Source organism: Uloborus diversus, chromosome 7, assembly GCF_026930045.1.
Source record: "Uloborus diversus isolate 005 chromosome 7, Udiv.v.3.1, whole genome shotgun sequence".
NCBI classification, from domain to species: domain Eukaryota; kingdom Metazoa; phylum Arthropoda; class Arachnida; order Araneae; family Uloboridae; genus Uloborus; species Uloborus diversus.
The window spans coordinates 6,234,993-6,247,195 of NC_072737.1; the positions used below are offsets into that span (position 1 = coordinate 6,234,993).

The following is a 12,203-nucleotide window of genomic DNA, read 5'->3' on the forward strand; positions in this document are numbered from 1 at the left end:
AGCTCGTTTCTTTGTAAAAACTGTAAAAACATTTCTTCTCCAGCCATTTACGAATAATTTATTAAAAATGTCAAACTTTAATAACTCTAATATCGGTTTCTATGGGGAAAATATTCTGCTAAACCATGGGGAAATATTTAAAACCCCTCCCCCCTTAAAATTTTGTATATGGGCGCCCATGGGAGAAGTTTTCGAAATACTGTCGAACTTGCTTATAACGAGAACCTGGATTTTACTAGGAAGTTAGAAATATTTGGTTGGTACAATGTTAAGTCTACGGGAGTATAGCTCGGTTCTTAACGAGCAAACCCATGATATAGCAAGCAAAACATATGCAATTTATAAAATTTATAGCTATGACTCGGGGTGCAAATGTTGGTTTTTCAGGACATGAATTTTCTCTGATGAACAATGAAAGAAGAAGGAAACAATAAAACAGTTTGAATCAAGTTAACCAGAATCTTTGATTAACTTGACTGCATAAAAATGCAAAATGAATGAAGTAAATACGTATGAATTTATATAATTTTGTCATAAACTCGTTTTTTATGAGTACTTGGATATAATGAGCAAAAACCGGTCCCTTCATGCCTTCTTTAAGCCAGTTTGACGGCACTTCATAAATGTTAAGGTTCAGAAATGTATTACCTGTGATGCAAAAAGAAGCAGTTTTGCTTTGAATAAAAGTAAAAGTTTATAATAGTCGAATAAATATTGTTGTGCTTGAAGAGTAAAATAAATATGTCAATGCTTTTTGACACAAAACTGCAGATACATGTTTTGGGGTTTTTAGGAACCCTATTTTCAATGAATGCAATGAATTGTGAGCTTTAGGAAGAGAAGTCACCTCAGAAAAGCAAACCAATGGAACAAAAGACAGTTTTAATAGTAAAAACTGGATGTGATTAAAAATTGGACAAAACAAAATGATTAGCACTAAAAATTTATTACATAATGCCAAGGGGAAAAGACTGTTAAGTAATAAATTTCCAAAAAATCTGATAAACACGAAATATTGTCATAAATGAAACCAATTATGAATAAATTAGCAATGAAATTTCTGTCAAGACAAAAAAAAAAAAAAAAAACAATAATAATGAAGCAACTGTAACATTTAGGAAAAAGCTGAAAGAAACAAAATTCAGGAAAAATAATTGAAATTAGTTGATTACTAAATGAATCAAGTAAGCCATCACTTGCTATGTGCTTTAGTGTATTCATGTACAATAAAACACAAATATATACAAATTTCATTTTTATGAACACTTTATTTCAAGAAATTACTAAAGTAGCAACTATTCTTGTGTGCATAAAAACCAATGGTCAAAGTGTTAAATCCCTTGCTTAAATTAAAGCAGAGGGCACATTGGCAATACATGTGAAGAAAAAAGCGCACAGTGCCTCAATGTTATAAAAACTGTTCTTGATCATTTTAAACCAGTTTGTTGGGTAATGTTTCAAATCATTTGTTTGTTTAGTTGATTTGGTTTGATTATGATTTTTGTCCAGTTAAATAAATGCACGTTTTTACGTTGAGCGAATTACTGACAGAACATATACAGTTTGCACTGCATAAGCTATTTAAGAGCATTGAACACAAAACTTCTGAGACATAACTTTGTAAAATCTATATAATATTAGGGAAAAAAAGTTTTCCTTTTTTTGGCATTGGTTTTCTATTCCAATCAATTTTGAAGTTCTACACCATTAAAAATACAGCATACCTGCCAACCTCGGAGAAAAAACATCCGGAAGATTTTTTTATTTTTATCCACAAGATTTTAACGCAAAATAAAATCAAACAGGACACCTACCCTCTTTACATTTAACAATATATTAGTTATGAATTTCATATCAATTGAAATTACTTTCGTTTAGTAAATATTACTTTTATTGCTTTCTTCAAAAGTTTGGAAATAACATTTGTTACTCATCTTAAAAAAAGAACGAAGCAAAAACAGCTCGAATTGAGAGAACGAGAAGATAATTGGCGCCGAAATTGTGCCCCTAGTTGCCCGCCGCGACGCTTGCTTTGATTGGATCCCGATGAAGTCATGCGCTGTATCACTCAGTGACGTCATAATCTTGCCTCGCTTCTTCTCCTGCCATTCTCTTACGGCAACCTTTCCTTGGCTACTTGGCCTAAAAAGCGGTGCCGCATTCCACAAAAGTATCGTTAGCACCAAAATTGGCGAAATAATTATTTTTCCTACAAAACGTAAAAAATCCGGAAGATTTTGCTCATAACCGGAAAAACGGAAAAGGACATAAAAATCCGTAAAACTTCCGGGAAATCCGGAAGGGTTGGCAGGTATGATACAGAAAACATTTTTGAATAAAACTTTATGAACTATGCTTTAGCTAAAATTTTGAAAAACGGCAATATAATATTCATATTTCTTCTAATGACTTCTCTGGTGTCTGATAACGCATCTAATAATCAAGAAACATTCATATAGGACATAATCCTTTAGAATTTTAAAATAAAAATAAAATGTCTTACATTATAAACCCCTTGCTATTTTTTTTTTCCAAAAAATACCAATATATATATTTACATCATTCCTAATGATTTCTCTGGTGTCTGATAAGAGGTCCATCAATCGAGACACTCCCATGGGACTAACTAATATGCACTCTTGCAACTCTTTAGGTTTGTGACTCAAGAGGCCACTGAGAAGTCTAACGATTGGCCATCGTACTTTGAAATCAAACTCCTGAAAAATATAAAAAATGATCATTAATGAGACACTAAAGAGTTCTTTAGCTAGAGTAAAGTTGTAACATCACTTAAGTCAATAACCGATATAGTAAAAGGATAAAAATAAGTTATTATTTTCAAAAAGAGGAACTAAATATTTTATACATATACTTAATACAAGAACATTACTTTACAATATACTTAAATAGGGTTTCATAACTGAATCAAAAGATGAGCAAATTATTAATAGGTAATAAATACATTACAAAATCATTTTCTTTATTACACAGTGGTTTTAAAAGTAAATAATTTTTAAGAAAAGGAAAAAGCCCTGAATTAAAGAAATATTGAAAGAAGAACATTTTGCTTCCCTACTTTCACTATTACCATTAGGGGAAGGTTGCCGTCAATGAACCACATAACACTTTTGACCTTTTCTAGGAAGTAGTTCAGACGCAAACTTTATATTGATATGACAGGAATAATTACTCAGTATATATCTCCCTTTAATAAAAATATTCACTTTTACGCTAATTGTATTCAATAAAGAATAAAAATTAAAAAGAAATATTTTAGCATGTGGTCCATTCATGGGAACCAGTTACTATGGATGGACCATGGAGTTTTCATCGATGAACCACATTCTCAAATAAGAAAATCAAACCGTAAAATATATATAGTTATTATAGGATATAAACGAACGCTACAAATAATTGTAAGTTGTCCAAAAAGAGAAAACTGTTTTTTTTTTCAAAATTATTTTTTAATCACAGGAGAAACATAAAAACCCCTTAGGACTCACACAACGCAGCTGTTTTCACCACTCCTTGCTCACCACTTAATATTTTCTAACATGCGACTTACTCTTCTTAGCTATAATTTCATGGGGCCTCTTTTGAGCAATGGAAGTCCAAGTTCGAAAAACTTGATCCACAGAGATTTTACTTGATAACAAAGATTTTGCTATAGCATGTTGCATGCCCTCAGTTATCCACTGGCTTTATTTCACTTATTTTCGTATTTTTGTCAAACAACAAACATACTTGAAACGGAATTAAAATTTAGTTTAAGAAATACTGAATCGACTACACAAGTTTTTAAGTTGAAAATATGATAACTGAGGGGAAGTTCCAAAACTTATTATTTTTAAAATATTTTTTCTATCATTATCACATTTATTTCAAAAATTGATCAGTTGTTAAAGATAATTGAGCTGAATCTTCAATAATATTTATAAGATTTCAAGAATGAACCACTTTGTTGGCTGGTTCATTCATAGAAACACCTAGTGGTTCAATAATAGCAATTGCGTCATTTTGAATGTTCTCATAGTTGTCACTGCTGTGACGATTCATGATGAAACTTTAAACATTGTTAATAGTACATAAAAGTAGTCGAAAACTTTGTACTGCATAGTGAATAAAATATGACAACGTATATAAAGTACAAATTGAGAATGAAAAAAGGTTAAAAAACCAGCAAACAGCTGTTTCGGCACTCTAAAATACAAGTGCCATCATCAGTGCATTAAAAACGAAGACAGGTTCACCCGACTGAAACACAGTCGAGGCGAACATTGGAATGAGAGACGAGTTGTAAAAGTTATGAGAGCAGTACCGGAAACGATGACGTCAAGGTTACGTCAGAACTCAGGAGGACAGTTGCACTCAGTAGAAAACGTCAAGGACAAAAAATAAATCAAAAAACAGACTTCCAAACATTAGGAAAAGGGGGAGTGCTAGACAAATCATTGACGATTAAATTAGCATTTTTCGATATGTAATATGGCTCCCAAAAATCTAAATCGTGAATGGACGAACACTCGTGAATAACTTTGACAACGGAACTCGAATAGTTCACAGGAGCAAGTGTTTGATTTTTGTTAGTTGAGCTACATAGCTTCTTATAAATGGTATCAATAATATCTGATGTGAATCCCCAATCCACCGCAATACTTCGTAGGTAATTCAGTTCTGATGAAAGTAAATTGGAATTAGAGCAAATGGCTAAAGCACGGTAAATAAAAGATCTAAAAGCAGCCAATTTTTGTTTAGGAGGATGAACGGATAACTTGTGGGGGGGGGGGAAGAGAAACAGCAAAGGGTTCACGGAAAACAGTAGTTGTAAACGTATTGTCTCACCCTTTTTTCCTAAAATCAGTCTACAAATTGCCAAAATCTTGAAAAAAGTTTCATTTTTCCGTCACTTTTTCTCCTGTTAATAAATTAAAATTTTCACAGCTTAAACACCCTGTTCAGAACCTTGTCAAATGGGGCATTTACAGTGTTTCCTGCCAGTGCACTTTGGCCTACATTGGGCAGACTCGACGATCCCTCAAATTCCGGATAAAAGAACACGAAAATTACGTCAAAAAACAGGATGTCAAACGCTCCTCTATTGCTCAACATTGTTGGTCCTGCGGTCATAATTTTATTTTTTCTTCCGCCAAAGTTATTCACGAGTGTTCGTCCGTTCATGATTTAGATTTTTGGGAGTCATATTACATATGGAAAAATGCTAATTTAATCGTCAATGATTTGTCTAGCACTCCCCCTTTTCCTAATGTTTGGAAGTCTGTTTTTTGATTTATTTTTTGTCCTTGACGTTTTCTACTGAGTGCAACTGTCCTCCTGAGTTCTGACGTAACCTTGACGTCATCGTTTCCGATACTGTTCTCATAACTTTTACAACTCGTCTCTCATTCCAATGTTCGCCTCGACTGTGTTTCAGTCGGGTGAACCTGTCTTCGTTTTTAATGCACTGATGATGGCACTTGTATTTTAGAGTGCCGAAACAGCTGTTTGCTGGTTTTTTTAACCTTTTTTCATTCTCAATTTGTACTTTATACACGTTGTCATATTTTATTCACATTGTTAATTTGAAAATGCACTCTTTCAAGTCAATGTTCCCATTAAGTTGTTCAGTAATATTCAAATCATGTAAAAGCAAAATGTAAATGCCAGTAATTAGTAAGTGTCCTATAAGTAAGTATAAATCCTATCTGGATGTTTTACCATATGATGTATTGATTCAAGCTCCTTGATGATTCTGCATTGGGTTGCTTTGAGACAAAAGAAAGCACTAAAACTGGTTTCGTGCCTGAGAAAACACTGGTGGGGAAAATATCTTCAAAGTCCAGTCATGGAACTGGTTCACTGACGGCAACCTTCCCCTATTTGTGCCTTACTGTACACAGTCTTTTATTATTACATTTTTTTTTCGAAATAATCACAGAACTTGGAACACACCTCAATCAGCTCCAGCAGTAAAGAAACATTTTCAGATCTCACAATAAAAATTTCTGTAAACTGTGATCCCAAACTGTCATCAGCTACGTAATCTTGATCTGCATAAAAAGAAAAAATTGTTTCTTAATGTCTACTATCAATAATAGCTTTTCGAATTAAAAAAGAAAAAAAAAATGAATAAATAAAATTGCATAAACATTTTTAGAGAATCCGAAATAAATAAATAAATAAAAAATTTGTCCATCGATGTTTTATGATAAGAACTGTTTCAGGGCTTGTTGTCGTCATTCTAATATAGATCATAATGGACTGTTGTCATATTTCCAATGGGGATTTTTAATTGAATTTTACCTTATTTAAGAGAGAAAAAAAGGACATGTGTCACCAGTTCATTCTTTTTCTCAGTTGGGACAAGTTGCAATATTTCAGATAGCCTGTGTAATGCTGACCTAACCAGATAATTGATTATTTTGGGAATAGTTAAATAACAATTGATTAATTCAACATATTACTTGCACAGAATAAATGAAATATTAAGAAATAGAATTATAGTATGTAAAGAATGTAAAAACGTTGTCATGCTAGTACAGATATTTTATACATTTGAATACATGTTTTGGTACAGATGTGATATACCCCCCCATTTGGCGACATCCGATTTTTTGCACAAAATCGAAATATTTTTCTCGCCAATGAGGCGATAATTTTTTAAGCATGGCACCCCTGGCGAAACTAACCTGCGGTTGGCAACGCGAAGGCAAACTTGTTCGAACTTGTTTACTTGGGTTCTTTACTTGGTATTACGCAGGAGAGATACGTGTTGTTTCGTGCAATATACCTTACAGGAAAGCTTATTTTGTGTTAGTTTAAATTCAGTAGTTGTGTTTTGAAGTAAAAACATAAGAAAATGCCAGTTTCTTCAAACTTGAACGTTAATTAAAAGTTAACTCCAACGTGGTGTGTATCTGTAACGTGCCATTGTCATATGATGTATTGTTTTACACTGGGTGTGAGGATTTATACCATAAAAAGGTAAGTTCTTTATTTTAGAATTCAAAAAAAACTCTTACTTCCGAAATTCTTTGTTTTTACAAATCCTTGAGCGGTTCTTGTAGTTTTTAATTTTATTTTTACTGTATGTAAATTAATTACACAAAAATAGTACGGTTGTTTTGTTCTAAAAGTTAATTCTTATTGATGCCACGAATTATTTAGACATTCTATTAACGTGCCTCCTTTAGGTACTGAATTTCTGAAAATAAGTTGACTCCAGCATTTTATAAAAATATAAAGGTATTATTTTATGTAAAATATAATAGGTATTTTGAAAGCATGTCTGGATAGCAAATAAATGTATGGTATTTTTGTATTGTTTATGTTTAGAATGTTCTGTTGAGACATTTCTACTTTTCATACATCGAAATTTGAGTAACTAAGCACTTTTTTGGCTGAAATAGTTATTGATTTTGGGGATGTTTTTCGCTTTAAACATCGCAATTTGAATCGCTTTGCTTTTTTTTAGCAGAGTATGAGAAACGTTTTTGTTCGATGAAATGCATGTTGGAAAATAGCTTTTATTTCTATTGGTACATATTTCATTGGTGAGCTGTTATAGTAATTTGTCAATTTAAGCATTTTAAATACTTTCTAGTAATTGTTCTTTGGGTACAAAAACTTTCTACCGTATTTTCCTGCGTATTATCCGCGGGCGGCCTATAATCCGCAGGTCCGAAAATCAGCCTGAAGAAAAAAAAGCTTCGTATAATCCGCGGATAATACGACGTAAAAAGATCAAGTTTGAATTTAACATACTATTTGAGCAACTAAACTAAAAACGTGAAAAAGTAATTACTTTGAAGGCATAATCAAAATTAATTTGAAATATAATCAAAAATATAGTGATTTCTTCTTGAAATCTTGATTTTTGTACGCTAATTACTTGAAAAACAAGAGTCAAGACAAAGGAGCAAACGGTCTAACCTTGTGCAAATGGCTACCTATTTCACTGTAATCTTGCTTATTTTACATGACCTGAATCGCCAAGAGGAACATTCAAGCAACGTAAAATAACCAACATACAGGCAGGCAGCGAAGAAGAACATGCATGCTTCGTAAAATAAACAACATTCAGTCGGCGTACGGTCTCAATCGATCGGTGAATCCTACTGTAAAAATATTGAGGTTCAATGCATTGGTGTTAAAGGTAAAAAAATCACAGATAATCCGCGGCTGCGCATAATCCGCACCTCCTAGACTTTGCCTTTTTTAGCAGATAATCCGCGGATTATACGCAGGAAAATACGGTAGTTTCTGGTATTTTTGAAGCATATATTCGTGATGTTTTTTGTTGTGGTTTTATGTTATTTTTATATATATTGTGTTCTGAAGTGCTTTGATCATGTTTTTTATCTGATTTTTTCCTGTTGGCGTTAAAAAGCATCGCTAAGAACGATGTATGACATACGCCATCATACATCGTTTTCTTGGCGACACTTTCTTGGCGCCAACAGGAAAAAGTTGCCAAGGGTGGGGTATATCACATCAGTTCCCATGTTTTATTAACTTATTAAGTTAATAACACATCAAAATTACAACAATAGGGAAATAAACATACTTTCATCATCATTTCTAGGACCATTGATAACATTACATATTGCTTCCAGAGCATAGCTGATTATTTCATTATCAGATCTATCACATTCCAGTACTCTGATTAAGGCATCCAATGCTTGAGCTCCAATTTCTAACCGAAATTTCTGGGGAGAAAAAAATGATAAATTATTCAGTCACACACACACACAAATAATACCAAATAGTACGAAAAAATAATGCTTTTGAATAAAAAGAACACTCTTCTCTCTCCTGAATATTATAGAATATAAAAAAAATCTTAAGATTTTATAAGATAAGAAAGCATTTTATTTCTCAGTTTAAAGCAATAAATTGATTCGACTTACTGGAGAAAGGGCTTTTAGGGCTCTGCAAGCATCTCGACGATCGTCCAAGAGAGTAGATGTCTGAACTCGATCAACCAGTTTCTCAATCTAAAAGAGAAAAATAAAATAAATATTTCATAGTCAAAATTAAAAATCTACTTTAAGTTTTGCTTTCAGTGAGGTGCAATCCAATCTATCCTCAGATCTTTTGATGGAATTAATGAGTATAAAATCTTTTATACTTATTCTTACCCAATAGGCTGCATTTTCTTTGGTACTTAACTTCAGTGTTTGCTTGATTAAATTAAAATTAAATATCGTTTATTTAAAATTTAATATCATGAAATATTTAAAGCTAAACTCTATACATGCAAACACTTAAGCAAACACTCCAGGGCTAGAAAAAATCTTAGAAATTTTACATGCCCTGCCAGGCCATGTTTGTCTGAAAAATACATGCCCAAATACATGCTGGTTTTTTTCTTAACAAAATATTTGAATTTGTTATATAGAATTAATCAAGACAAAAAATTTAACAGCTTTATATCTGAATCAAGAATTATTTCAATATAAAACAGAAATAGAAGTTTAAAAAAATAAGTTGCCATTAAAATGTTTGGCGTGTTTTACTTTCTACAACGGAATTTTCAACAATCTTATGATATAATTTAAAACGATGTTTTTTTTTCTCTGTGGAGATTTCTTTTGATAATTTTGCTTTTGCCAAATCAGAGTTTGTTTTGCCAAATTTTCTTTTTTATCGCAATTGACCTCGTGGCAAATGCTTAGCGCAAGAGCAAATGAATTTAGAATTTTCCTCTCTCCCAAAAATTATTATAGGTTTAGAGCATTTCTGGTCCCACAGATTGATGTGGGGATCCTGAGTAAAACTAAGAAAAAGAACACAGTTAGAAATCACAAAATCAGGATGAAGAAAAAGAAAGTCAAAACAGTGGTAACATTATCTGGCATTGCAAATAATGCAGATTTAAAGAATTTTGGAACAAATTAAACAATCAAATTTTGAAAAGTATTGAATGAAGAGCCAGGAATCTATCTTGATTTTTAACTCATGATCATTTTTTGGTGTATTCCTGTGTCAATAGGGAAAATGATTAAATTCAAAAAAATCACAAATAGTTTTCATTCTTTTGATTTTAGCATCATAACACAAAAAATGCTATTGCAAGTCTGAACTTTCTCATAGTTTTAACTCCAGATCAACTCACAATTATAATAATAATAATAGCAAGTTAATTGCCAAGGGTTTTGTTAACACACGAGTTTTTTTTTTTTTTTTTTGTGCAAAGTTTCAACTACTTTTGGGAAAACCTTAAAAAATGTTCTCAGTTTTATGAAAAAACACTGATGGAAGAACTAACACAAAATTAGAAAAAATAGTAACCCAGTAGAACAGTGCATTCATTTCCTATGAAAAGATGCTATATTCTCCAAGTGTTAGATTACTTCAATTTTTAAAAGAAAATTTTTAATAATGTAGCATTATTAGCAAGTATTATGAAGCAGATGCATTTCTCTTAAATGAAATCAAAAGTACTATACATTTTTGAAAAATAAAACTAACTATAATCTTTGTAACTTAAAGACTAAGGCATTAACAATAACTAGAAATGAAACGCAGGGCCCATGTAAATAAATAGGTAGATATTCAAATATGCTATATTTGTTTTGTTAGACCAGTGAACCTTCCTAATACTTAGCGGTAGGTTTTGGGCAATAATCGGTTACTTGACTTATTTATCGGTTAATTTAAGCATCGATTTAGTACATTTTTAACGTACAGTTTCGGCAGCAGTTGGTTCTTGAGCATCAGGACCCGAACCCAAGACAGATTTAATACTACTTTTAAAGTATTCCATCTTTTAACACATCAAAAATAATTTTCCGACAGTTTCATCAGTAGCGTTGCGTGGACTTCCAAAACAGACAGTTTCCGGTTTTTGAAGTTCGACTTCCGCTTAGGAAAATGTACCGAAAAGAAAGCTAAAAATATATTAATTGACAAGGGATAAAAGAAAGGAACATGAAAAATCTGAAAGAGCAAACGATACTCTTTTAAATTGAGTCAAAACTCTAAAATAAGTACCATAATTATATTAATCCTTTTAAACTTATAATTTACGTATTCTAAAGTGGCAACATCTTCTCCTGTTTGGTAAACATTTGTAAAGAATTTTGGCTTTTGCTGCATTTGATTCATTTTTTATAGGATTGAATATCTCCCCAACTGAAAGATATGAGCAAACGAAAAGCTCCAGAAAGTGTTGGTCCAAACAAAGCTTTCTGTGAATTTCTTTTAGGTATTGCTAAATAATGTTCGTATAAAATTAAGTATCAAAAGCGTGTGTAAATATTTTTTTTTTTCTTCATAGGAATTTTAATTAACTACATTGTTGCTTTTGTTTAAGTACATTTGCAATGTTGGCGTCAAAATAAACTTATGGAAAACTTTGTCTGAACTTCTGTTTAATATCAGCGAAATATAATGTCTGATAAAAAGATGGGAAAAATTAAATTTTATGTTAGTAAATTTAAATGGAAGGGGGGTGCTATTCCTTTAGATCGACAGGAGCCGAAACTGAGCCCAAGAGTACTAAGAATTTTAGTCTAGCAATTATCTGTGCTATACCAATGTGGCTCAGAATTTGATCTAGATTTGATTTTTAATTTGTTTCATGTGGAAATTTTTTTTACCTGTGAATGAATAATGAAATAATTCCTTTAGATCGACAGGAGCCCAAACTGATCCCAAGAGTACTAAAAATTTTAGTCTAGCAATTATCTGTGTAATACCAATGTGGCTCAGAATTTGATCTAAATTTGATTTTTAATTTGTTTCATGTGGGGAAAAAAAAAAAAAAAATTCAACCTATTGGAGAAAAAATTGTGTGAGTGAAAAATTATTTCACCTGTAAATGAATAATGAAATAATTCCTGTGGATATATATATATAAAGCAGGTCTCCCTGGGTAGACTTAGATGACCATTGAATGTAATCCTATTCTTTTTGAGATCCAAAAGTTTCGTGGGCCAGTGTTCCTCCTGGGTGGTAGCTTTAATATTCCTCTGGTCCACATGCCTCTGGGAGCATGTCCTGTTGCAGTTCATAATTGGAAAAAACATAATTTGAATTCAAGATGTTAAAATTCAAATTAATGCGAGGGTTGTGTGCCGGATATTTAAAATTTTTTTAAAACTTGAAATAAAAATGTGAAGGAAGTCAAGGGTGGGGCAGTTTCAAAACTTGCCCCAGATTGGAAAAATAGAAGATCCGGCACTGCTTAGATATGGGTCTCA

At 32.1% G+C, this 12,203-nt stretch overlaps 2 protein-coding genes across 2 annotated transcripts in view; one reads left to right on the forward strand and one right to left on the reverse strand.

Annotated features, from left to right (window-relative positions):
* Positions 1 to 10,819, reverse strand: part of LOC129225575 (general vesicular transport factor p115-like) — a 64,892-nt gene extending 54,073 nt beyond the window's left edge. The window contains exons 1-5 of the mRNA XM_054860024.1: positions 10,688 to 10,819; positions 8,907 to 8,993; positions 8,564 to 8,705; positions 5,950 to 6,047; positions 2,559 to 2,717 (exon numbers count right to left, since the gene is read on the reverse strand). Of these exons, the coding sequence (XP_054715999.1) occupies positions 2,559 to 2,717; positions 5,950 to 6,047; positions 8,564 to 8,705; positions 8,907 to 8,993; positions 10,688 to 10,765 (564 nt within the window). The 5' untranslated portion in view covers positions 10,766 to 10,819. The remainder of the gene's footprint in view (positions 1 to 2,558; positions 2,718 to 5,949; positions 6,048 to 8,563; positions 8,706 to 8,906; positions 8,994 to 10,687) is intronic.
* Positions 10,820 to 11,073: 254 nt separating this feature from the next.
* The window catches only part of LOC129225785 (DNA polymerase beta-like), a 41,060-nt gene continuing 39,930 nt past the window's right edge, over positions 11,074 to 12,203 (forward strand). The window contains exon 1 of the mRNA XM_054860293.1: positions 11,074 to 11,206. Within this exon, the coding sequence (XP_054716268.1) occupies positions 11,143 to 11,206 (64 nt within the window). The 5' untranslated portion in view covers positions 11,074 to 11,142. The remainder of the gene's footprint in view (positions 11,207 to 12,203) is intronic.